Source organism: Orbicella franksi, chromosome 5 (assembly GCF_964199315.1).
Source record: "Orbicella franksi chromosome 5, jaOrbFran1.1, whole genome shotgun sequence".
Taxonomy (NCBI): Eukaryota; Metazoa; Cnidaria; class Anthozoa; order Scleractinia; family Merulinidae; genus Orbicella; species Orbicella franksi.
The window spans coordinates 18,734,196-18,761,707 of NC_138149.1; the positions used below are offsets into that span (position 1 = coordinate 18,734,196).

Genomic DNA, 27,512 nt, shown 5'->3' on the forward strand with positions numbered 1-27,512 from the left:
ACTTCCTTTGGAGGAAGCTCCATTTTGTTAAACTTAGAGAGACTATTCATATAGTCATATGGGTAGACACCTTTCCTCATGAGTAAATCTATGTGGTAATAATTATTCTTCATAGTTGTCCACAGGCTTTTGACATGATTCTTTTACTAATTTACAGTTTAAACACTCACCACAATGCCCAATCCCTTTCCATTCATCCTTCATATAGCGCTTCAAGCAATTTCCTGGTTTACATGCATAACATTTACCACAAGAGGTTAGATTACTAACCAATTTATCAAGGGAAGAAACCATGAACTTTAAGCTGTTGCTATGATGGCTTTGCTGAAGCTACTTACTTTTCTTCATTGTTGGGAGTTCATTTGACATTTCCTTCACTTTTGCTGAGGTTCTTGACGAATAGACAAGAGTCATAGTTGGCTAAAGTATGAAATATCACAGTCCTGAGTGAACTTCAGCTTCCTGGATTGGAGGTTGCATTTTTTGTGAGCTGCTCCACAATACTTTCCTGTGAAATGGCAGTGGTCTCTCACTTTATCTTTTTCATCTTCTATCAGTTTATCACATATCCAACATTTTTTTAGCTTGGTTGAACTCACAGCTTTCATCTTGAGTTAAGGGGGTCTCCTTCTTGATAAAGTCAAACTCTATACAAATCTTTCATCTACACTCTTTGCTCTATAGGTGCTCTTGAGAGTACAGCTTATCATCAAAGCAAATGACATGGTAACCAAACCCACAAGATTTATGTTCTTGATATTGTTTGGGGAAACTCTTTTCACTGCTTGGCTCACAGCTTTAAATTGGTTCAACCAAAGCTTCATAGTCAGCATATACTACAAAAGGAATTTTTATTGAATGGTTATGATTCTTGAATTTTATTTTTGGTATTTTCTTCCCCTGTTTCTCTATTTGTTTTCACCATAGGCATTTCAATCTTTATCGCTTCATTGTTCCAGCGATACTGTTCATGAATTGCTAAATTAAATTTTCTTTATTAGGAACGTGGTTCAGACTACTCAATCAAATTTCCTTTGATTCTTCACGATGCGAAACTTCCATTGATAACAACCTGCTCATGTTTTTTATCAGGCAAACATGTTTTTTATTAGGCAATAGTGCTTTCGTTTTTCTTTTGCAATGAGCAGCAAGTTAACAATATGCTTCCGCTTCTCCTTGCTTTTTCTTAAAGGATGGATTTCTTCTTTTTTTGAGATAATGTCTTTATTCTGCATTTCAAACCTTCTTACGTTGTTAATCTCAACTGGAAATTTGATACCTCTCCAGTCAAGCAGCTCAGACTGATTACCTCAAGAAGCTTTGTGATCCTTTCAGGGTGCACTTCAACAGGATTAAGAGCTCTTGTCACACACCATTTGAAGTATTGATTGTCTTTGTTTTGCATGTTTGTGACTGCCTTCTTGCTTTTAATGAATTTTGGAAGCATGACATCAGATGAACCACTTAATGGGTTGTGATCGACCATATGAATATCAAGCGATAAAACTCTTTGAAACCTCCAATTACCGCTACTCCCCTTTGATTAAAGTTCTTTTTTTGAATTGCTTCCAAGAAATTGACAAATTCTTCAGATTTGATAACTATGTTAAGATTTTTGATTTGAGAGGTTTGGAAATGATCATTCAGAATTTCGACATTCTTGTTAATTAAGTTTTGTTTGACCATTTCACAATTCAAAATCATCATGACCCTTTTCTGACAATTCTCTCTCATTAACCTCAAGACTTCTGGTCTGGCTCTTTGCATGAATTCTCTTGGTCCATATCCTTCAACACCTTCAAATCAATATTGTCTTGTGAAACCATTCAAATGCACTGGCCGATTGTGTGATTCTTAGTTTAATGTTTTTTGTTGCTGTTGTTTATCTCTTTGATTTCTCTGATTTTGTTTTGTTGCGGAGTGGAATTCTGTGGAGGCAAAGTCTCTTTTTGATGTTTACATCGACAAAAGACTTTATTTTTCTCTCACAAGTTCAGCACCCTTGTGTTTCAGCAATCTTTATGGCAAATTGTGTTTAAATGGCTGTCAGTACAACAAAATAAGTGGAAATACCAGTAGCTAATACATGTAATGTACTTCTTTCGTCATACGAATGCCAAGATACGAAGTTTGAAATATTGCCACTTGAGATATTATATCATGATTACAGAATGGCTCCCATCGTAAAACGTCGCATGGGAAAATTCAAATGAGTAGATAAGAAGACAGAGAGCATGCGTAAGGCCTGTCATTCAAATAATCCCCAGTGTAGGTCGTTTTCTCAGGTATTGTTCTAGCTCTGACTGCTCAAATTTTGCCCTATTTATCAGAGAAGAATAGAAGTAATTAGACAGTGTGTTTCATTGAGATAACTTTATGCTGCCAGTAGGCGGAGATTACAGAATGATATTTAAATGTACTTCTAGGGAAAAAAATTCTCACTTTCGCTACATACTTTTACTCTTAATTTGTGAACTGATATTTTAAATCAAATGTGGGCTTCATTACAAAATCTTCTGAAAAGTTTTAATGGACATTGATTTGTCTGAATCGGCTGGCACGCATTGATCAGTTGTTCACATTCTATGCAAATTTATCAGCTGGCGGCGCATTAGACTGAAAGTTGAAATCACTTTTTTCGGTAAGGGCGTGCAGGCATGAAATACTACAGTGTTTGTCAAATCTCAATCAAAAATGTTCCTTTTGTTGACAAAAATGTTTGAACAGTAGAATCTATGTTAGCGAGAGGATGGTTTAAATCAAATTATTTAATACTCCAAACAAGACATGTCAGATCACATTTCAATTTTCATACAATGTTTCAGCAAATCGATTGATCAAATTGAGCGAAGCGAAAGATGTCTTCTGAAGTTTGAAACTCACTTTTACATAAAAAAAAAATATATATATATATATATAAGGTATAACTTCTTTGCTTATTGTATTTTTGCTGAACGCGTAGCCGTCAGTTCCAAAGAAATTAATGTGATCAAGTACAGGTATGTTTACTTTTCAAAAGCGAGCATTAAGTGCGTTCGATTGGCAAGTTTTAAGTGTCAAAAATGCTTCCATAGCAAAGTCTGCCCTTCCCACAAATAAGTAGTTAGAGGAACAAAGACTACTTGAAAAGTTTTACTTCAAAAAAGAAAGAGATGAGTGGATTTTCCCAAGGGGTACAATGTACATCACTTGGGGCTTTGATATTTGGCGTGAAAGATAACTTGCTTGATTTGTGTAAACACTCCATGTTTTGTCGATATGAAGTCAGGCAGTGCATTTCAACACTTTCAAACAACACTAATTGCTCCAACTGTATCTATATTATTTTGAAGGACGCCAGGGGAGAACTTTTAGCTTCCTTTTGGGAATTTGTCACTCAAGAATCTTAAGGGCCCATTAACCAATTTATGTGCACACTCGCGCACGTTGTTAAGGAGGTGAAATTTCACTTCTGGTTACTTAAGTCAGCCTGTGCGTGGAAAGTAAAAACAACTCAATACCTTCCAAATTCGCTTACATTTTAGATGTTTTTCTTTGTGTTTCACAAAATGCAAAGTAAAAAAAGTACAAGCAGAGACAAAATAAGAAAAAGACAGAAAAACAAGAGCAATAGAAAGAGAAAAACTAACTCCATGTGGCTTTGTTTGATCTTACCAAAGTGTGCTGGTAGTGTAAATTGCACACACGCTGATAGGGTAACTTCCAATATATATCGGGCGCACTTTCGGTTTCTTTAAATGCTAAAGGAAATGCGGTTTTTCATTAAATCTAGCCTTTTTCGACAGATTTCGATCAAAACCAATGTTGGAAAGACAGCTATGCATTCCTTTTTCAAAATCATGCTTTTTCCAGGAAATTACGAATTTTTTGATAGTTTGAAATAATGAGGTTATATGAGAATAAATTTTCCTTAGCAACAACTCAAAAAGATCGGTTAATGGGCCCTTAAGGACATTCGTGCAAAAACTTTCCAACATTGATTTTTCCCTGAGACTTTTACCACTGTAAGATAATGAGTTAGTTATGTCAGAAATGTAGAAAAAATGGGGGTTCACTGACTTCATTTTGGAGAGAACATGCCCTGAGGAATACCCTAAATATGAAAAATAAGGCTTCGTTAGTGAATAAGGCCACGGTGTCTGTAAGCCCAAAGATATTGCCATTAGATCTTTGAAGTGAAACGTTCTCTTCCAAATATTGTTTAAGAGTGAATGCCTACAAAAATTGACCTAAATCGCCTATCAATAGCACAAGTTGAAAAATTGATTTTGCTTGTATTTTGCCCATGGATAGGTCCTGGTAAGAATAGAAACGGGCCATAGTTAGTTTCTGCTAATACAGCTTTCTTTCATGGTAGAAATATGCCAAAAACGATTTTGCCCCGATTGGGCTCAAAATTAAACAATTCAGTTGATCCATCCCAGGAGTCAAAAACAAAGGGCAATAACTGAAAAATCAATGACTTGCCAAAGCAGGTAAAAATTTAGTGTCTTTCTTTAAAACAATGTTCCTTATCACTTCTTTCTGTTCTACACTGACAGAAACATTCTCCAAATTGATACCATTTAAGGCCTGTAACAAAGATTCCTTGAATCCTGCCTTGACGGCCACCATTGTCAACCCCATACAGTATATAGAAACATTGCAACTGCATATATGAAGACCAGAGGTCCTAGAATCTGGACTCACAAATCCTGTCTCCAGAGCCCTTTGATTCTCATGCCAAGGCCCCTCCGGCTAAGAGAAGCGAAAAGGGCTATGGGATGAGAATGTGATAGTTTATTCCTTGTCATTTTCTTTTGCAAAGTTGGTGGCTCCTAAAGAAGCCCTTTTTCGGTTGTGGGTTTTATTGACTTTTTCAGTTCCCACGAGTCGGGCCATTGATATGCAAGCAGGTTTTCAGCATCTTCCCTTTCCTCTTGTACTTCTCCCAGCTGTCGAATAGCCTGGCCTGCAGGTTTCTGTACTGCTTCCAATGGACCTGCTTCAGTTTTCTATCTGACACAAGCCTGATGGTGACAGCTGTAAGTCTCGTCTCTCTGTCCAGGAGCTCAATCAAGGAGTACAGAGATAATCCACAATGCCCACTCGCATGACAATCCAGAGTGTTGAGCCATCCCTCCATGTTGTTTTTTGTTCTGATGGCCTGCTGTTAGATGCTCCAGTTGTTTGGAAGGAACACCGTGCTTTCAATCCACTGTCATCTGATATGGGTGATGAGGTTCTGAAGGGGCCCTGTTTGTGCTTCAGCTTGCAGGCTGCGGTTGCTACCCCCACCTCCACCGTATGGTTGTGACTATGCTGGACAGGCCTGAAAACCCCGTCTCGTTCTGTCACTGACACCTTACAGGGACTGCCTTTCGGACGAACCACACAGAGTCAATACATTGTATACATGTATGGCCGCTGGGAATGCACGTTGCAGCTGAAGCTAAGGTTGTCAATCAGGCCACTTCTTGGCATTTTCTAAGTTTCTGTGAAGAGGATTTAGATAAAGTTTTGAACGACTAGTAGATTTATACTAAAACAATTAGATTATTCATTTTTGATTTCTGTGCGCCATCTGCTGCAGCCGTCACATTGGAACCCCTCTTGGTGCAGGTGAACAGGAAAAGCGCAATAAATACAAAGATTCTAGGGAGATTCTAATTAAAATGTGACACTAGTTAGTGTTAATTGTTGTGCGACCTGTGACTTTTTGGGTGACTTTTGTTAGCTTTTACTTTGTTATAGGCACAATTTAGGATCATTGAATAAACAGTAATTTGTGGCATGTGGCATGAAATAGGAATAGCTCTTTAACTACCCCAATGGATGGTTTATAAAGTTTTCAAATATGATCAAATGCAATAATTAACGCTTCTCAGCGTGCAATAAAACAAATATATTTTGACTCAATGGCTCTTTACACAAATGTTTAGTAAAAAGGTTTTACAGGAGGTTCATACTCTACAAATAAAATCGTGGACGGTTTATGAAGTTTCCAAGTATGGTCGGCCTTTGATCGATCAACGGTCTTTGTTAGACTCTGTTGCTATGTGCAGGAAACAAGTGAATGCAAAAAACAACGCTCTTAGACTTGCCACAAGTCGACCTTTTCTTAATCCTTGACTTATTTACCTCCCTCGAGTGAAGTGAGAGGGTAATCTTTGAGCGATGAAGTTGCGAGGACGAGCGCAAGCGTCATAAGTCATGAGAGGTCGACTTGTTTCACTTGCAGGAATGTGAATCAGAGCATAAATTTTTGGTGCGAAAAACATGATTGACAGTTCTCACTTTTCATGTGCTCCACCCACGATCATCGCAAAAGGAGAAAATGATTTCCATCAAAACGTTTACTAGTACTGTTCCCTAACTCAAATGAATTTATTTGTTTACAGTACAGTATATAGGCAGCAGACAAATGGCAAAAGCTGTTCCATTGATTAACGCCTCCTGAAAAGACAAAACCGTGTTTAAAGCGATCAAGAATTAGTTGTTTTAGTCTAGATAACCAGCGATCAACCAGAGAGCTGCCTGACAAATGTTATAAACTTATGTAGATCTAGCTTGTACCAACAAGAATCCGAATTAACTGAAGAAGATGGAATTAGTCGAGGAGAATTTTAATTCTGTAAATCTCTCTTGATTAAATAATGTTGAGAATCAGTCGCAACGAACGGAAAATAAAGTCGGTGAAATGGTGGATGCAAATTTGCTGCAATGCCCTTTCTTTGTAAAGAAGAAACTTGGTCATTCATTAAATCACCTAAACCTGCAACAGTTACGCTAACTGCAGGAACGGCTCTGTTCTTCTTGTTCTTCAATTTTGCTATTTTAATTTCGAGGTGAAATAAAGGTTATTGTATCGTTGTATTGTATTATGAGTAACCAGAATGCCCGCCTTTATTTTTAATGACATTTTCTACGTGCCTAGGCATAGAAAGTGTGAGTTCCTTCAGCGTGTCAACAGTCACGTTTTTCCATGCAAAGCATAGTCGCCTTTTCAGCTCTTTCATCATTTTGGGGGCTGGATCTTTGTATGTTGTCTCGTCAATGATACTCCAGATGTTCCCAATGGGATCGAGATCAGGAGTGTTTGCTGGCCAGCCATCCTTGGCTAAAAGTTTGGTAAATTCTTTTGACACCATGTCTGAGTTACCTCTGAAGTGTGAGCCGGTGCTCCATCCTGAAGGATGTAATCTCTTTCTTTGAGCTAAACAACTTCCTCTCTATCGGGCAACCTGTCACCTGACACCTTGATGTTAATGGTTTCACTTCTTTCTCAAGGAGTTGGTTGATGTAGTAATCAGAAGTTAAGGTTTGGCCTGTGGGTAGCACGTGTAACTTTGCCTGTGTTTTCACGAGAGATGTTTACCTTGGTTTTGTTTTAACTTTACTGAAGTGAATTTTTAATCATGTAAACACGGTAGCAAACCTCAGTAAATGGTGGCAAAATCAAAAGTAACTCAACCTAGGTTTGCCAACAGTTGAATGCCTTATCGGGCATGGTTTAGCTCAGTAACCGACAGTAACCAAGAAAAAGCAGACATTGTCGAGAGAGCTTGGCAGCAAGTGTTCATGTGTTCCACATGTAAAGAAGAGAAAAGTAGACAAAGATTCTTCCTAATATCAGTAGGTTTCAAGTCGACGAGCAAGAAAAGCTAAATTAACTCATGTTTAGACAAAGAAATCCTGGACTGCTGTTTCCCATTCATTGTCAAGTGCCATAAGCGTTTCCTTTCTGTTGGAAGCTCAGTAGCTTAGTAGCAGTGTACATGCAGGCACAACTAGAGGAAGACCTACCACAAAGAGAGAGGGAAAAAATCATAATTGAGGTCTCTGGAGAAGAAAAGCAAATGTTAGAATTTAAAGCGGTCCCAAATAAGAAGAAGTACCGGTAAACATGTGGGAAGAGGCTCAGCGAGATATATTAAAATTTTCTTTTCACTATTCATCTACAAAGCTTTACATTTATGAAGAGTTTGGCTCGACATCACTGCCTGCAAATTGACAAAGACGCAACATTGCAGCACTTGTTTTCTGAGAAAATCTAAAACCGTCTGTTGTTTGAAGCCTACTTTAGTTAATTAGGTCTGTGTAATCACCTTCTCTAACAACTGCAGTTTAGTGACGGAACCTTGGTAAGCAGTAATGGTGGTAAACCTCTCTCGTGAAAACACAGCATTTGTTAGCCCACGACCCATCATGCCACCTCGCATCATCACCATTGCACTTTGCTTCACTTGGAAAGCTGGAGGAACATCACATTCCTGCAAGCCCCAATATTGTTTTTTGGATTAGGGTACTGGAAAAGATATTTAGGACACTCATCTGTAAATAAAAAATTGTCCCAATCTTCTGCTCTAAGCTTCACGTATTTCTTAGTAAATCTCAAACAGGCTTTCCTTTACCTTTTGCTCAACAAAGATATTTTCTTTCTCTTGAAAGCCTTCCATCCTTTCCTAGTCATGTATCTCCACACTGTTATGCTCAAAACTTTGATATTTTTCTGCTGAAGATTCTTGGCAATTTGTTCCGTTTGTAATTTGCTCTCTCCATTGATTTTCGAGCACAATTGGTCAAAACAGATGGTCGTCCACTTCTTGGTTTGTCCTCGAAGCACTCTCTTTTCGACCACTTGTTCACCCAGCATTCCATCTTGTTAAGAAATTTAGCGATTTCTTTGACTGAATGACCAGATCGTAATATGGCTGCTTGAGCTCTAGCATAAACAATGTCTGACTTCATTTTCATGATAGAGAAAACAGAAAGTTAAGGAAAACAATCAGAGAATAACAACAAATTCAGGAAAGGAACAACATACACAAAGGGCGCGAAAAAAATGGTGGGAAAATGCGCGTGTGCACATTTGGAGCGAAAATCGAAAGAAAGGCATCTAGTAGACTGTTACTGCCCGATTCCAAGCCGAAAAGGACTAGGTGTGAGTCTGTAAATTATGGGAAAAGTAACTATTGATCTGCATAGTCAGAAAGCGCATACCGAGTGTCACAAAATCCCCAAGTTTGGTGTTAATCAGGCTAGTTTTGACGGAGATACAGCCATTTAAAAACCTCAAAATTAACAAAGAAATGTTCAGTCATCCGGACACAGCGTCCATATGGCCATACATTTCTTTGTAAATTTTGACATTTTCAAATGGCTGTATCTTGCTTCCTATTGGGTCTATTGACACCAAACTTGGGGATTTTGTTAAGCTTGGTCTGCACTTTATGACTATGTGGATCAATAGTTGCTAATCCCATAAATTACAGACTTGTACCTAGTCCTTTTCGGCTTGAAATCAGGCAACTGCCAGCTATTTTAATAAATTCTCTACCTCAATGTGTTGAAAATGTTCTAACAAACAATTGATTTGTTTGAAAAATTAACAATTTTAAATTGGAACAGACTTTTGAAACACCCTGTAGCAAGTCTAAACGCTTCTAAGCATGTAATCAAACTAATATATTTTCGACTCTATGGCTCTTTAACTACACGAATGTTTAATAAAATGGTTTTACAGTCAGTTCATACTCTACAAATAAAAGCCGTGGAAGGTTGATAAAGTTTTCAAATACAATTGGCCATCAATCAACCAGTGTATTATCAAAATGGCATGGGAGAGAGAGAGATTGGGGAGAGTGAAACGAACATTTTCAAGCCAAAATGAACAATTCATCTTACATCAAAGGGGACATTATCTTCCTCTGGTAATTTGTAAATACATTTGAGATCTATTTTGAAAAGTATTTTGGACATTGGCGAACTGACATATCAGCATTGATGAACTGACATTAGACGTTGGCAAATCAACTTCATACATTGGCAAACTGACACTTTGGCAAAACGACCAGTTAGCAATCATCCCATGGATAAATTTGCGGTGAAGGTGATAAAAAACAATGCAAACAGCTTTGTGGAGGAATGGAGATTCCCTGCAGGTTGGTGTTGAGTTGTTTGAGTAAAGTGAAAATTAATCACTTGAATGAACTCTTGGAGAACAAGAATCCCAAATGAACGCTTCAAGATACCAACAGCTCCTTTAGGAGCCACCACTCCTGAAAAAGGTAGTGACCAACAACAACGTGCTTTCAATTTGTTAATATGTGTTTTACTTTATTCGGTGACATCTTAAGAAGTTTTGTATGAATATTAATTAGGCCTTAGAGAACTCTAACCTCAAATGTTTCCGTAGATAAGCCGCACCCCCTATTTTTGACTTGAATTTTTAGAAAAAAGGTGCAGCTTATACATGAACTTTCACGGTATGTACTGAACAAAATCTTACGCAACGAATCACATGATCATTGACGAGTTAAACTTTAAATCAAGTGTAATGCACATAACGGAAATGTCACGCATGTTTGAATCCTACATACTGGCTCGTAAATGCAAACTGGAAGCATTTAAACTTAGTTGAGTGATTCGAATGGGAGAAGTTGAGTAATATGTTGTCACTAAATCCATTCAAAATGGTTCATCACAATCAAATCGATAAAGAGACAACTGTTCTCTGATGTTACAAGCAAACTTCTTGGTTGAGAACAGAGACTGCGATCAGTCTCTCTGTTGCTTGCAAAGAAAAACGCAACACAAGTGAGCGGTTGGTCGTGAGCATGCGAGTGTGATATATGAAGCCGTGAGGTGCCCGAGCTACTCACAGCTCATGGCTTTGCTGCTTGCCACATTCATTCATTCTGTTTATTTGCCTTTTTACCTAATATAGTAATTATTTACATATGTTTCAATGTATGGCGAGGTGACCTCTAGAAACCACCAGGCTTTTAGTTGAGGCCACCTCATACGTTTACAATATGGTTACATAGATAGTGCTACAGTGTGTGGCTTTGCCAGTTCAGTAATTATTTTACTAAAAACTCTAGCAGTTTTTTCTTAAAATTGGGAAAACTTGACAAAGAAGTGATTGTAAGAGGAAGGGAATTCCAGATCTTTGTACCTTGGCCACTCACATGTCAGGCTCGCAGTGGCACTTGCTTTTCTTTCTTCATTTTGTTCTCTATGAGGAAATCAAGATCAACAATGTTTAGCTGCTCCCATGGAGTCTAGGAGCCTGTAGAAGAACGATCTTGTCGATGAGACGTTCCAGGGTGCTGTTTGGTTTGTTAGGTTGGTTTGCAGTGTGACTCTCCTCACAAGCCCGTCTCTCTTGTTTGGTTTTACTTCCAGGATGTGACCAATGGGCCACAAGTTTTCTACCACCACTATAATGTCTCCAGTTTCAAAGTAACACCTTTACCTTTGCAGCAATTGCCTTCTCAATTATAGCAATTCAACTCCCAGATAATGACTTGTGAAAACAAACTCCAACTAAATGGAATAAGACTAAGCATAGTGCGTCAAGTATGCATTGCGGACCTGAGTTTTTCAAAAGTCCCCACAAGTCAGTGGATGTTGATTTCAGTCACATATGTAGGGACTTTCACCAAAGGTTAATAAACTAGTGGATTTTACGTGTTTTTCTAACTGAATTCCAGTGAACTTGGCTCTATCATAAATGGTATCGTAGCTTTCATTTTGTGCATAAAACCTGAAGTTGCTACAATCCGCCACAGGGCCGTGCCCCCCTCTATTTCTGTCATATTTGTCCAGTTGTAATACATACCATGCTTACTACTACCATGTGGAATAGACACATCAGGGCTATTTATACAAAGAAAATAAGCCATGGCCTGCATAAGACACAAACTTACCGTATTAAGGGTACATTTTAACCAGTTCATGTCTTACACAAGCAGCGGATAACATAAGCCCCAGTTTGTGTGAGACAAGGGTTTTGTATAAGATGCGAGACCACTCGTATAAATGGTATCATAGCTTGTTTGTGGCTTACGTAAGACATGAACTCACACTGGACAAGGGCGTTTGTGTGGCCGAGATTGCCATGACAACCAACACAAAAAGGAGGCGTTAGTCATGGGGAAACTGTGAACCATTTATACAAGTACTTTGCATCTTCATATAAGCCGTGTTCATATAAATGGCATAGTTTACACCTTCTGTAAGCCATGGCTTGTGTAAGCCACCTCTTATTTTTCTTGTTTAAATGGCCCTATTAAGTCAACACTAATGTAGACTTATCTTCTGTGCAGAGCAAATTGCTTTGTTCCAGAGAGAACAGTTCCACAAGGAGAGCACATGTTTTTCATGATACTTCTTTGTTGTGATGTTAACAAGAAGTAACATACTAGGTAGAACACATTTGGCATAGTGCACACAGGTTCCTGATAGGTTGGGGGATGAACTCAAGGAATCTGAATATTGCATGACTTCTGCCCTGCTGACGTAGCATTTAATGCCTTTTTTACATAAATTGACAGGTTGAACCAAATACAGATATATCACAGAAAAAAATAAAAGGTAAGAACCCTACATTTAAAAAAGTATAATAATTGTGAAGCAAATTATGTGGAGAATGTCTTGCAATTACAAGCCATGTAAACTATGGAAAAGCTCTTCTTGAGTGAGGGCTGTAATTTTATAATGCCGTTTAAGTTTAAGCAAATGCAGACTGGCTAGAGGCCACAGAGTCTATAAACTCTATTGATTTACTAAAATATTTTGCTTTTCCACTGGTCTATGTCTACTGGGGAATGTCCCAACTACACACACCACCAGAAAACCATTATCATAAAACAGGTACAGTAGAAGATAAGCTAGCGTGCACTAGTAACAGGCGTACTAACATTAGAGTAAAATTCTATAAGCATGGGCTTGTGACCACCGAGTGAGCATGAAAAATTACAACAGGGTACTTGAGGTCCTCTTCCTCTCACTGTTCTGTTTTCACTAAAGAAAAAATTGCTTTCATTTGGACTGTCAGGCTTCAAACACATTGAAGCCTATAGGTCCATTGGCCCTCTTTGCCACGTAAAGCCGACTCATTTACTACTCTATCGATGCTAACATCCTCCAGGCCATTTTGACCTCGACCATTGTAACATGTTTGTAAACAAGGTCATCTGTCTCCTTGTCACTGGCCAAAAGTCTATGATGAGCCCTGAGTCAACTCTTATGACTAAAATCTTAATCTGCACTTTGTTAAGGTGGATCGAACATGACTACTGAACACCGCATACTTTACAACACAACAAATAGACAAAATTGATGGAACTGATGGAAAATACCCTTCTGGTGGTCTTTGACACAAAGACGTGACCTGGGCAAAGATAATCACATACTTTGCATCGTTCATTTTACAGCTCTTTTAGGTCTTACTCCTGTACGTATTGATTTCAACTTTGCATTCACCAAGTAGTCTCCCAGGTGTTTTGGCCTTTGAAAAGCCAGCATCAAAAGTTCCTTAATTTCCTAGCATTTTGCAGAGCAGTGAATGAGAGACTGAAGTTCTTGAAGTATACCCCCAATATTTGGTAGGCTTGGATGGTAAAATACCATTGGTACACTGTCCTTTTTTTCCTTTTTGGAGATGTGGGTTCAGTGCCCCTTCCATTGTTACCAATCTCACTTTCTGAATTTGTTGTTGCACAAAGACTCTATCGTACCCCCTCACCACCAGAAAATTGCTTAGATTCCTGGCTCTATTTTCAACTGCCTGCGTTGTGGAGCAGATGCGACTAAGTCACATATCCCGAGCATAAGGGATACTTTCCTTGCATTTTCTCGGATGGCATGACATGCAATACAAGTACTGGTGTTTGTCTGTCTGTTTCACATACAAATCTGTTTCAATTTTACCTTTTACCTGGACATCCAATTAATTAATCCATTGACTCCTGTGCTGGCCGTAACCAGCTGTGATGACCCTTGGCCTTTCTTCCACTTCTGACGTCATCACCTTTGACCAAAATTGGCATCATCTATGCTCAACTTCTGCAGGAGGAAAAGATCTTTCCAATGATACCCAAATCAGAGTGATTGGCCCAATGGAGCCTGAGATATGCACAAAAATGCTAAAAAAGTTGAGTGAAAAACTCAGAGCAAAATATCCTGCCACCACACGTGGCTACTCCATGGCAAAATTGCCCGTCTCGATGATGCTTTTTCAGAATGTTTTAAACTGGAAGTAAGCCCAGTAGAGGGTCAATCACTGCAGCAAAAAGAAAATAAAAGGAGAAAAAGGAAAGGCAAAAAAAAAAATAAGAAATCAAAAAACCTTAAGAGGTAGGTCACTTTCTCAGCCAAAAAATCTCAAAATTTTGATTTCTGCGCATGCTTAAGCAAAAATGTTGTAAAACATGATGCTAGTGGAAAGAAAGGCATGCTGTCATGTTGCAAATTCCTTTTTGAGTAGATTGGAGCTAATTTGGCCCATATCCAGCCTGAAAATCTCCAAAATGTCCAAAAAATGCATTTTTGGCTAAAAGCTCCAGGAGTCAACAGGTTAATATGTTGAGACTCAGCTCTTTCTAGAAGCTCTTCAGTTCTGACATGATCTTGCCATTTAACACAGAGTATTCTTCATAGGCAGTCAAATGCTTTGTTGTCTCCTTCATTCATCTTCCAGGTTTCACATTGTTATAGCAAGACTGTTAGTGCTAGTGTTTTATATAATCGTAACTTCATTCTTTTTTAGATGTTACTGGACCTCAAGATCTTCTTAAGATGAATAAATGCACTTCTGGCTCTCAGGATTCTATTCTTTAGATCTTTCATGCCTCCTTCCTTACAGACCGTTGAACCCAAGTGTTTTGGGTCTTGAGAAGAGGCAAAATTGTTGATCTCCTAGGCTCAATTTCTGCTGCTCTCTTCAATCTGGTCTCATACCTCCCTGAGAAGAGATGGTTGGACATGTGAACTGCCAAGCATGTCACATCATGTAAATAGGCCATTTCTGAATTACCTTGTGCCTCTGTTTCAAAATGAGTTCTCATGCAAGACCTTTCCTATGAAAATGAGTTTGATTTGTGTGGAAAATGAACCTCTGAGCAGAACACATTTTCATATGAATGGTTTCACACATAGACTCGTTTTGACACAGAGGCAAAGGGCAACTCGGAAATGGCCCAGTCATCTTGGTTTGTTAATTGAGTTTTCTTTGGCTCATTTAAAAATTTAATTTTGTCTGGCATCTCTGGTGTCCGTGTATGCATCAATTTTACTGAGAGTTTTATCTCTTGAGCTCTATGTTTAGGTTTTTCCCTCTCTTTGTCAAGTTTTCAGCCTGGATATAAGCCAAATTAGCTCCAGTCTACTCAAAAGGGCATTTGCAATAAGACAGCATGCCTTTCTTTCCACTAGCATTTCATTTTATGACATTTTTGCTCAAGCATGTGCAGAAATCAAAATTTCCAGATTTTGGAGGAGAAAGTGACCTATGTCTTTAGGCTTTTCGCTCTTTTTCCCTTTCATTTTTCTCCTTTTCTTATCTTTTCCCTCCAGTGGTTGACCTTCTTCTAGGCTTGTTTTCAGTTCAAGAATTTCCCAGAAAGTATCAGTGAGACAGAATTCTTACCATAGAGTAGCAAAGTGTAGCTGAGGGAAATTTTGCCACAAGTTTTTCTCTCAAATTTCTAAGCATTTTTGGTCATACTTCAGGCTCAATTTATTGACCCAGTCACTGGGTACCGAGTCTGGGTATCATTGGAAAGATCTTTTCCTCCTGCATAACTTGAGTATAAGTGGTGCTAATTTTGGTCAAAGGTGATGATGTCAGAAGGGGAACAAAACCCAACGTTCACCTCACAGCTTGTTATTGCCAGCACAGGCATCAATGTATGGTTGCCAGATTGTTGCAATATTTATTATGTGTCATATTTGTGTTCAGTAAACTCATTTTACATTCATTGATTCATATTTTTGTTTACTAAAACTTGTTTTATATTCAGTGATTTTTAGTGGAGCTCTGGCAGCCCTCCGAAGTGCTGCCAAGCGGAGCCCCATACTCATATAAGAAAGAAAAGGAAACCCATGAATTCAATCAATCAATAATTTCTTTTGACACATTCCATTGAGGAGCTAAGAAATCATTCAAAATACAAACATATAAATTGAGGAATTGAATTTCTTATGGTTTTCATGGCTATCGGTATTGCTCGTGGGCGCTTATGCATGCCAGCAATGACGACAATGGAGTCGCGCAAGATGGCGGCCATACTCCAGCTAACTGGTTGAGAGACATTCAGCCTTGGTTTATAGTGTCCTTCCATGTTATTGGACATCCATGTTATGGTAGTATCTTCTGACCAGTATCATGTAACCATATTGCAGGCTCAAGTTTAGAGCTCATCAAGGTCACATGTTTTTTTGAAGTTGACCGCTGACCAAGTGCTTGATTGGATCGTGCGCTCTAGTCAGGTTAACTTATTGTAAACAGGGACAGGTTGTTCAGAAGCCGGTTAATGCTAACCCAGGATTAAAAGTTTACCGAAGTATAAATTTTTCTTGCATACAAGAATGTATATGTTATGAATACATAAGTATACTTTTTTCACTGCTTTTGTTTTGTGTATTTTGAAGTTATTCGAACTCAAAACAGAGGGCCAAACAACATACAGAAAACCTCACCGCAAAGTTACAAAACTCAAATCTAAATTCACGGTTATTGTGGGTTAACTTAATAGGGCTTTGAACAACCCAGCCCAGGAGCCCCACTTTTAGGCGTGGCTAAATCTATATATTATTTTATTCAGTCAACTGATGTTATTTTCAATGCTTCGTAGTTAATATTGAACACTATTTTTGTTTTGTAAAAATATCTTTACCTCAATTCCCAAGTCATTTTATTATGCACACTCTTTAAATATTTTATTATACTTGACGTGAAATTTTCTCATTCAGTGATTTCTGCTGTTTTATTGGTCAGCGGATCAACAAAGTTACATTAAAAAACATGCATGGCGGCATTCTTGGAGGTTATGTGGGAGGACATACTTTCTTGATAACCTGTTGATGGAGACAGAAATTCAAGATGATAAATCTGATTTAGGGTTGCACAAAGCAATGCTACTTCTTAACAGACTTGAAATGGCGGTAATTGTCTTGCATGCAATAGTTGATATGGAACTGGATTTAGACAGGAATGTTGGTCAAGTTTTAGTTCAGCTGTGTAGTTTGCTTACAGATGTTTAACAATTATTCGCCAAAGGTGAAGTGAACATTGGTGAATATTCACCAATGTTCACTGAACCTGAGGCGAATAATTGTTTTAGTGTAATTTTCAGAGGTGAATATCAAGGACTACAAAATAACGGACTGAAACATAAAAACACTGACTCAATTGTTCGTGTGCATACACGCATGCAGCCGTAGTTTTAATAATAAGCTTACATGTACATCGATTGTCAATCAATATATCTAATTACTAATCGAGTTTGACAGTGAAACAAATGAGCGAAACATTACGAAAAATAAATTCACCAGTACCTTTGTTTCATCGTTGTTGACTTCATTTACAGTTGTCATCATAGCCTAAGAATGAGTAGCTTTAGTTTGAAGAAAATAAATTTCAGTTAATCAATCTGACCTGCTGACAATCGACACAACCACTACGTTTACGATTGCTAAAAGCCCTGAAGACAAGTTCTTGAAAAGTTTTGGTCCAAGGGCGACAGCAGTCATTTTGAAAATTCTCCACCCTTTCAAATATCCTGGACTTGGAGTGATGTCTTTCGAATAAATGAAAACTTCATTCAGCAATTGTCTGCCTTGTTTTTGCCAAGGTGGCAAAGATGGTGAGCTTAGTGACCAAGCTCTAGCAGGGTGAATATATACCTCTTACTAACCGAGTTCGAGGGCTGTACTGTAAGTCACGGACTGAGTTTTTCCCCCATCAATTTATGGCCTAAGCGCATGGGCCATAAATCGAAGGGGTAAAAAACGAGGATCCATAACTTACAGTACAGACCAAGGAAACGAGGTTAGTAAGATATTTATTATATCTCTACCGGGTGTCTGATGGGTTTGGGAACGATTTCTATTCACACAGAATGGCTTCAAATTTCTGACGCACCTCGAAAGCTAAACTAGTCAATTTGAAATCGTCAATAGTTTCTAATACACAATTTCAGAAGTAAAAGGAAGTTTTAAACTTTTACCTGTTAAAAATTTTAAGAAAACTTGGCGATAAATCACGAAACATTTTGGCAACGAAAACAGCTTTAAATTTTCGCGGGCTGTACAGTAGATTACGGCCCGCTAAATTGACCAATCACAGTGCGCGTACTAACTGAGAGATATAATAAAGTGTCATATGATGAGCTTTTTGCCAATCAGAATGTCCACTTCTTATATTCACCTATGCAAATTATACTAAATACCAATACTGGGGAGGAAAAGTAAGCCAAATGAGATCAAGGACTGTAAGTTTACGAGATTTTGCCTTCTCACAAAGTCTCGCATTTACCATTCGCTACCCCTTTATTAAAACTGAAGTTTATGCAGAGGACCTTGCTTATAATACAGTTCAAATTTCAGGGAACCCCCTTTACCCTCTCAAGTACATACTTGAGTACTTCTATTTGAAGGAGAGAAAGGCATCTACAACAAGTGGATAATCATACTCAGTAGTGCATTTTTTTAGTTACAATCTGTGTGTATTGTTACCTTTGAATAACTTCATATATATCCCAATTGGGCAAATCCAACACAGAAGACATTCTTGCTACTTTATCAAGATCCCCTGTTACCAAATACTCATAACCTGCTGGGCTCATGTAAGAAAAAGACACATCATGATGAACAATCATGTACCTCATCATTTTTCCAGCCAATGCAAAAATGTCAGATTGGATGGCTGATGTATTGTACATGGGAACACATCTGTCAGTCGACCCTTCAAACAAGGATGCTTCCTTAGAAATCAAAGGAGACCTATGGTCAAACTTGTGGATTAACTGATCTAGAGATGAAACTTGTTGATGAACTTGCAATTATTGGTTTATTTTTAAAGACTGTTAAAACAAGCGGGGTTCATACCACGCAAGGTCGCACTTATCTCAGAAAGCGTAGGCTTTTTTCATTGGCTTTCATGGCACACATATTACAGAATAGCTAGGGTGGCAAAATTGCAGCTGAACATGGAGTGGTAAAGGTTGAGGGTTCTTGGGTCACACAGGACACTCCTGCCAAAAAAAATCATAGACTACTCCCCCCCCCCCCCCCACTCACCCACACACACACACCCAGATCTTGATGTTGATGTTTGTCTGCCTGCTGGGAAAATTTGCATGTTTTCAAGTCGTACGAGCTTACAGGCCTTTTTCATTGCATTTCACTCAACACTGTAGGTAAGGTTTCTTATGAGACAGCACTTCTTTTCCAATGTGGAACTGCTTGTCTCTATATATATTTCACGTAAAATATATCAAAATAAGTAGCCATTTTCAGTGTTGATCCAAAAAATCTGTCCACCCATAAACATGTGTTCCTACGAGCTCACAGGGGGTTTCTTTCCCTTTGTTATCTTTTCAATCAGGAAGCAAAAGTGTAAACACAAGACAGGGTAAAAATAATTAAGCTTATCAAAACCAAGTACTTGGGAATTTTTTTGCCAGTTTATGTGCATTTCACATCCCACTCAGAGTTCAGATCAATATACTAAAATAAACAAGACGATAATAAGTAAAACAATAATAAGCTAGTCAATGACTACTGCAAGGCTGACACAAGGTCGTATATTTAAAACAATATTTCGCCTGGCCCCAGGTTTAGATGTTACTAAATAAAAATGAAATTACAATATTAAATAATGGTGCAGACGTTTGTCCTGGTTTCATTCATTGAAAAGTGTTCGTTTCGCTCATATAAGTTCATTAAGGTTGTCGAATAAGACACATTCTCATCAAAGCTTACCACATTTACATGAGACAGGTCACTTTCCAGCAAACAAATGCTCATCTCCTGGTCATTTTTAACGCCTGGACGAGTCACATGCTCATGAAATTCAGCCTTAAAGTTGGCTATAGTGCTAATTCGAACGTTCAAAGCCAACTCCACTTCAATTTAGTGAAACACCTAACATTAATGGTCATGTAAAAGCTACAAAATCATCAGTTCGAGCCGGCATGATGCACACTTTGAGTAGTTTCAAAGATTTTGAATATTTTAAACGTTGACTTTTGAATATTTATCTATTTCAGCTATCATTATTTTTTCATCCATTATCATGTAATATTTAAGTGGATATTAATTAATCATTTTAGATAGTGCAGGTCCACATCAGGACTTATTGTCTTGCCAGTTCCCCAACCTGCTTTACCAAATAAATCATGTATGCGCTGACTGCATGGTTACTATTCCAATATGGTGTCAGGCTCGGTTACTATTCCAACATGGCATCGGGCTCGGGTGCTCTCGTTCGGGCCAACTAATTACAAACAGTGTCTACACCTGAGTGTGTGAGTGAGTGACACATTTGCATATCAGAGTCCCCGCAACAAACACGTTTCTACGCTTCGCGTATCCTCAAGGTTAAAAATGGCTTTTTCAAGTGGTGAACAATTCTCCATCCTCAAACCTCCAGCATCTAATCCTGCCTCCTGGGCAAACCTTGCACGCAAAGTTCCTCGGGTGTCAAATTTTGGGGTTTTAAAAGTAATGATGCTATCTTCCCACAGAGTTTGTCTGCATTTATTCTATTAACCCCTTCTTCTGGTCTGTACTTGAGATGATGTGATGCCAGTGCAACTTTAAAACTAAGTGGAACTGAGAATTAAAAGAAAACACATACGGTAAGAAATACAAATGCGTGTAACTTTATCTTGCAAATGAAATAATCAATATCAACAACCCCATTCACTGAAAATACTTGACAATGAAAGAAATATTGAATATTACAGCTACACTCAATTTCTAATTGTCATTGACATGACAGTCTCGTCAAATTATTTTTTGACTGATGTATAGCGGAGCCCCTGCACGCCAAAGGGCCCCATACCTTAGAAAATTTGGTAACCCATTGATCTCAAAAGTGACCATATTATAAGCTCAAGTTTAGAGCTCCCTTCAATGTCTTCAAAGTTATGTTTCTTCCATCCTGAGTCTGTTCAAGCTTTTCTGATTGGTTGCTTTAAGCCACGTGACAGGCCTACGCGGACTCCTACGGCTTGTGACATTTTTACATTTGCCATTCTCTTATAAATTCCAGCCTCTGGACCTTTATTTTGCTTCTCACTTGTTTCTGAAGGACACTTAATATTTTGTTATCAGGAGGACTTTTTTAAGAGTTGAGTGTAGCCGTTGGAATGTTAGAGGTCAGCTCTGCATGGTTTCAGCTGTTATCTATTGCCTTGTAAAGTTTGACACCTCTGTAATTGGGTAACCCGAAAACACTGACCCCCGGTCTGCGGACCCCCACTACGGACCGGGTCTGTGGACTACCTATGGACCGGTCCACGGACTCCCCCTACGGACCCCCTCTACGGACCACCCCCCAAAATATAATAAGAATAATAAATAAATATTTCAGTTATGGGTTGTCTAATAGATTACTTGTGACAGCGAAATTTCAAACGTTACATTGTGCAAATGTAACAGACCTAGATTCAGGCTCAGGTGCAATTTAAATCATTACACATTGCCGTTTCCTTTGCTGTGGCCATAAAGTATATAAAAGACGCGTACGGGGAAGCCTCCGGGAAGCCTTGAAATTTGTGTTCTTTCCCCTCTGCCATTTTGTTCAGCCCATTCTCCCATGGGTTCGTGAACTTGTTCCAGGCTTCACAATTTGCTCAGTGGAATAACAGATACAACAACAATTAACTGCCTAAAAATATATCTTCCATAGCCAGATTGAGCTACGAATGGAAGGTAAGAACTTTCCTTCTTACCATCAGCATCTCCTTACACTGAAAACAGCTTTTGAGCACTTTTTTTTGGGAGGTGGTGGGGGGGGGGGGGGGTTGGGTGTTAAAAAACCAAGTCTGTTACATTTGCACAGTGTAACACTTGAAAAATCACCGACACGAGTATGAATCTATCAGACAACCCATAAGTGAAGTCTTTATATATTATTTTTACACTATTTTAGGGTGGTCCGTAGAGGGTGTCTGTAGGGGTAGTCCATGGACCAGTCTGTAGGGTAGTCTGCGGACCCGGTCCGTTGTGGGGGTCCACGGACTGGGGATCTGTGTTATCGGGTTACCCTCTGTAATTTGCCATGTGCCGAATTATAAAGTGTGGTTTGTCTGACCTCATTTCTATTGCAGAAATGTATGTTGTATCTCTTTTTAATTGTTTGCTCTGGAGGGAAAAGGTCAGTGATCATGTTGATTACTTGCATTCTTTATTGCGATGCCGGGCCCGGTTGTTAGATTAAAACTGTGTTAAGTTATGTGGCTTGTTTATTTGATACCACAGATCATATTTAGCTTTGTCTGGCGTCACCAGAGACTGCTGTAGTGTTACTTCGAGAATCTTAGAGATCTCTTCAATGTCTTCAAAGTTATGTTTCTTCCATCCTAAATTTGCTCGAGCTTTCCATCTCCTGGTTTATACCTCCTTTGTTCGTTCCTGCACCACATGATTTAAATTTAGCTAAATTTAGATGTTCACATCTGTTGACTGTTTTGCATTGTAACTTGGTTACTTGAGACATTTTTTTGCACCAAGAAATTGAATTGTTTTGTTCTCTCTCATTCTTTCATGCCAATCATTTCAATAGGGCGGTAGAGCATAAACAATGGTGTGACTACAGGCCAATTTTTTTCGCTTGCACTTTGCGCTTGTGGTCGCGCTCCGTGCCCATGGTCGCCCTCTGTGCTCGTGGTCGTGCTCCACGTTCATGTATTGCGTCTCGCTCACTGGCCTGCTAATCCGCCTGTTCTGCAGGCTAATTGCATGCATACCTAGTTCTTAAAGTGTGAGCAACAATATGGCACATTTAAAGCAAAAGAAAATACCAATCAATCAAGGGATTCTGGGGTGGCTCGAAAACACAGACCATGAAAACACAGACCACAGACCGTAGACCTTGAAAACGCAGACCTTGGAAATGCAGACCTTGAAAACGCAGACCTCCAAAACGCAAACCTCGAAAACATACCTCGAAAACTCAGACCTTGAAAACCCAGACCTCGAAAATGCAGACCTTGGATGTCAAAAACGAATGGTGCAAAACCGTTCAAGCACTAATAATGTTTAAGACAAAAATGAACAAAAATATTTTACCAAAATAATTTTAGGTATTTTACAGTCCTTTTTACATTTTCTCAAAGCTAATGATATGAAAAGTTGCCTGAAATAACACTGGGAACAATGTCCCATGGGACCTTGAGAAAATAAATTTCAAAGTTCAGATAAATTGTGCACACACAGGTAAAATTTCATCATTTCAAAATTTGAGAGGATATTTAAAACAGCTCCTGGTTCAAAGTTTTTGTCCACTCATCACTCGAATGTCTGGTGGATTCCTTCTTAAAGCTTTATACTCAGACGTCATCTGGTCACTTATGACATTTGTCTCCCTTTTTTGTTGTTCAGTCTCGCGATTGAGAAACTTGTCTTTACAAAAACAATTTGATTGGACTCAAAACGTTAGTCACGCGAGGCATTGGGTGACAAATTTTCCACAACAACAAGCCTCTAATTCTTTGCTTTTTAGATGATGACCCAAAAGCCAAGGGGTATCGATGGTGCCAAATTGAATTTCCTAGAAGGCAAAAGATCATACCTTACGACACGGTGCTGTCAGACAAGGAGAAAAAGACGTAATCCCAAGCAACCAGGCCACAAACTGCCATCTACAAAGTACACAACAAAGTACTACTGCATAAAGGGCTCTTGTATGAAGACCAGCAGATTCCCATATTATGACCCCTCATTGCTACACATACCTCCCGAGGCAAACTCTCATCTTCAGAGGTCGCACTTTGACCTTCTCAGCCGGAAACTGGACTTTGAAGAGCAAAATGCTTCTTGTTAGCGTTAATTAGCCCATGGCAAGAAAAACGTGTGCCTTGCTTATGTTTGCAGCTGAGTTCTTTACCTGACCAACGTGAATATGACTTCTTGGTATTAAGCCCAAGTCCGTTAAGACTGAAAGTGGACCATATTTGTTTCATCATTACAATTTACGGTGATAACACTTCAGTCAAGAACATTTTGCTGTAAACAAATGACTTGTTTTGTTCTGTAGCATTTCTCAAAAAATATTTTCACCATTAATTTTTACATAAAAATGATTTGAAATTAGAAATTTTTACTCGAAACCATTTAACCATGAGTTCTTAAACAAATAATTCAGCTAAGAGTTAATTTCAGAGTATTTACTACGTATTTGACAACGGGTAGGTTTCCTAACGTAGTCGCTCTTTGCCCACGCTAAGACCATCAGAAATAGTTAGGGTTTTCTCTCACTCCGCAGTGTAATAAAACTAAAGTTGGAATTTGGTTAGACATTATTGCAATATAATGTAGTTGACATGTTGAGTTTTAAATCAATACAAGACATGAGCCCTTGGAGAAACAACTCATTGGCGAAACAATCAGGTGCCTGCTAGTAACGTCTTGTTTTGTTGATTTATTGAGAACAAGAAAATTGAAAAGCTATAAAACCCAAATTGTGTGTTTAAGAGGACAATGCTAATTTTTAGTCATTGCTTTTGTTATTTAGTAGCTATTGGTTCAACTATCCAGCTATAAATATCGATAAGATCTCAGTTGCCAGGATGTACTAATTAATAAATATGTTGCGGTTAATTGGCCTTCTCGATATTGTGTGTTCTTGTGCAGAAAAGTACAGGGCATTCCTAAGAACACAAATTACTTTTTGTTGGTTGTTTCATTTTATTAGTTCAAAGTCCATAGGATGGGGCACTATTGAGGTTAGAATATTGGGAAGGATACTCACAAGTAAGCAAAATGCTAGTTCCTGACCGAAAAAGTTGCCTTCAGATATCAATATTTTCATCAGCTGGACCCAATATGACGACATACTAAAAGACCGTAACAGAAATCGGTTAAACTTTTCATTGTTAACTCTGTTAAACTCGTGTAGGGGTAGCTGGGGTCATAGTGTACACTCCCTTGCAGGAAAGGTGAGGTAAGTGACCCTTTGAAAATACTAAGACATTGCCTCTTTCCCACTCCCTAGAGATTTCTTTGGTACCTTTTGTGTTTTGGTCTTTGCATATTCTAGTGGGAAGGGGAAAGTTTTGTCTTTCAATCCCAACATTTGATCTTTTGTCGTGGTTTTCTTCTAGACGGCAAAATTCTGTACTTAGAGCCAAAATGCGCCTTTAATTTAAAGAGATCGAGATGTTAGGAAAAAGCATCAAGTAGACTCGACCTATGGTTAAGAGGTTTTTTTTAATTTTGTATTTTTTTTTCACCATTGCACTTATAATAGTGTCTAAGTGACTGGCAGCCGGTCAAAGTTTTAAATAGAAAACATGACTGGCAATCAAAACTTTTTTTGTAGTTTAGGCTGGTTAGCCTAAAAAGCACTCCGGTTAGCCTGTAACACGATACACACCTATATTATCTATAGTTTTTGTGTTATCACAGGCAGCCCAAGCTCTCTCAATGAACCACACAAGCAACACAATATGGTATTGAATTATAAGGGTTTATATGGGATTTTCTACAAGATATCCGTGGAGGTAGTTAAAAGTGAAAATTCTCAATGAAAATGCCTTACCTTATTCCATACGTGTGTTGTTTGCTCCTGGTGTGGTTATTTTGCCAATTTAACTTGATTTAAGCGACTCTTTTGAATTCTGGTTTTCCAAGGGAAAACCAGAACCATATAAACCCTTATAATTTGAAGCCGTATCGTGTTGCTTGTGTGGTTCACAGAGAGAGCTTGGGCTGCCTGTGGTGTTATCACTTGCCATTAAATTGTAACAAATAAACAAGATACATACTTAAGAATTTGCGAGGCAAAAACGAGACTCATATTCATATTTCAATGTTTTAAGGTCTGTGTTTTTGAGGGCCTGTTCTGTTCATAATCCATTTAAATGATGTCCACAAACCACTGCAATTTTTGAGGATAATTACTTACGCTGATGACTGTAATTTATACCTCATCCAAGGACATTGTCACAATCCAAAGAAACCTCAATGAAGACATTAACAGCTTATGTCGTTGGTTCAAAGAAAACAAACTGATAGTCAATTTTAAAAAAGGGAAGACTGAGGCTATGCTCTTTGGAACTGCGAAAAGAATCAATCTTCAGGGAAATGAACTTAATATCCCTGTTAATGGGGCATGTATCAACAATATGTTTGTTTCCAAGTACTTGGGCGTTGACCTAGACCCAAATTTGAACCTTACATCACACTTTGATAGAATTCACAGGAAAGCAGCAGGCAGAGCTAACCTCAATCCATTCGTCGATCGAACAAAAATATACTGAAACAATCTATGAAACAATGATCTTGCCTATTTTTACATACTGCAGATCACTTGGTCTTGGTTGGTCAGATACCAAAAAAAGTCTGATAAAGAACCTTGAACAACGAAGTTTGAAAATTATTGGTAGCAGCAATCTAAAACTACCATCAGCAGAGAACTTAATTAAGTGCAAAAGCAGTCAGTGTGTCTTCGACTGTCTTCAAAACAATGTTTGCACCCTCTTTGAGACCTAATTTAATAGATCACTTCACTCTAAGAACACAAGGAACAATGGTTTATCAGTGAAACTACCTAAAGCTCGCCTTGAATTTGGGAAGAAGAGCTTTCATTATCAAGGAGCCAACATTTTTAATGAACTGCCAATCTAATTTAGGACTATAACATTTTTACTAATTTTGTACATAAGTTTTTTACCCATTTTTACCTTTTACCTTATTTTCACCATAGTTTCTTTTACAGGACTCCTCTGATAACAGTGTTGAATACACTGATGGGTCATCCTGTTTAAATATTTGTTGTTGTTGTTGTTGTTGTTATTATTATTATTATTAAATGGCATCCTAACATTAAAGGTTTGGTTTTAATAGTTAATCGAATTTGCAAAATACATGCACCTGGATTTTTGGAATGCAATTCGTAAGGAAAGGGGAAGAAAATTTGAACTGTCCTGCGCTTTGATAAAGCTTTCTACAGAGATGTTTTTCGCTTTAATCCGTTCAGTACTTTTCGAGAAATGACTTCCGAGCGTGTTAGAATGCAATTATTGTCAGCAGCCAAATTGGCACCTGATGTGAATCAGTCATGCAGAGATATGGCAAGACTTATTTTTGAACTAAACTTAGGATAAGCACACAGAAGGCAATTTTCATGCCCAACACTTTGAAAGTGCTTTCCAAAGAGACCTCAGTTGATCCATGGTGTGGTAGTTTCGGAGCAGCAGCTTCTTTCGCTGTGGACCTACAAACCTTGGTAAATGTTACACAGCATTTTCAGGATTAAATATGCAGACAATATTGCACCGGAATTTTTGGAGTAGGAGTTCCAACAAATGGGAAACGAATCTTTTACCTGTTATACGCTTTGTAAAGCCTTTCAAAAGAGGTCTCTTTTGAAAGACGTTCTCTTCAATCCATTCAGTACTTTTTGAGAGATGACTTTCGAGCATCTTAGATGCAAATTCCTGTCAGCAGACATGGCACCTCATGTGAATCAGTCATGCAGAGAAAAGACAGGACTTATTTTCCAAGTAAACTTA

General features: G+C 38.4%; 3 protein-coding genes across 4 annotated transcripts in view; 2 read left to right on the forward strand and 1 right to left on the reverse strand.

Moving 5' to 3' along the window:
- The window catches only part of LOC145487527 (uncharacterized), a 572,009-nt gene that overhangs the window by 345,006 nt on the left and 199,491 nt on the right, over nt 1–27,512 (reverse strand). The gene's annotated exons all lie outside the window — the stretch shown is intronic.
- The window catches only part of LOC145487565 (uncharacterized), a 400,759-nt gene that overhangs the window by 335,108 nt on the left and 38,139 nt on the right, over nt 1–27,512 (forward strand). The gene's annotated exons all lie outside the window — the stretch shown is intronic.
- The window catches only part of LOC145487550 (zinc finger protein 830-like), a 105,152-nt gene that overhangs the window by 12,239 nt on the left and 65,401 nt on the right, over nt 1–27,512 (forward strand). Inside the window, exons 4-5 of one of the 2 annotated variants that reach the window (XM_081466378.1) lie at nt 12,321–12,360; nt 12,619–12,639. In XM_081466378.1, coding sequence (XP_081322504.1) covers nt 12,321–12,360; nt 12,619–12,639 — 61 coding nt within the window. The remainder of the gene's footprint in view (nt 1–12,320; nt 12,361–12,618; nt 12,640–27,512) is intronic. The other variant, XM_081466379.1, reaches the window with a different exon arrangement.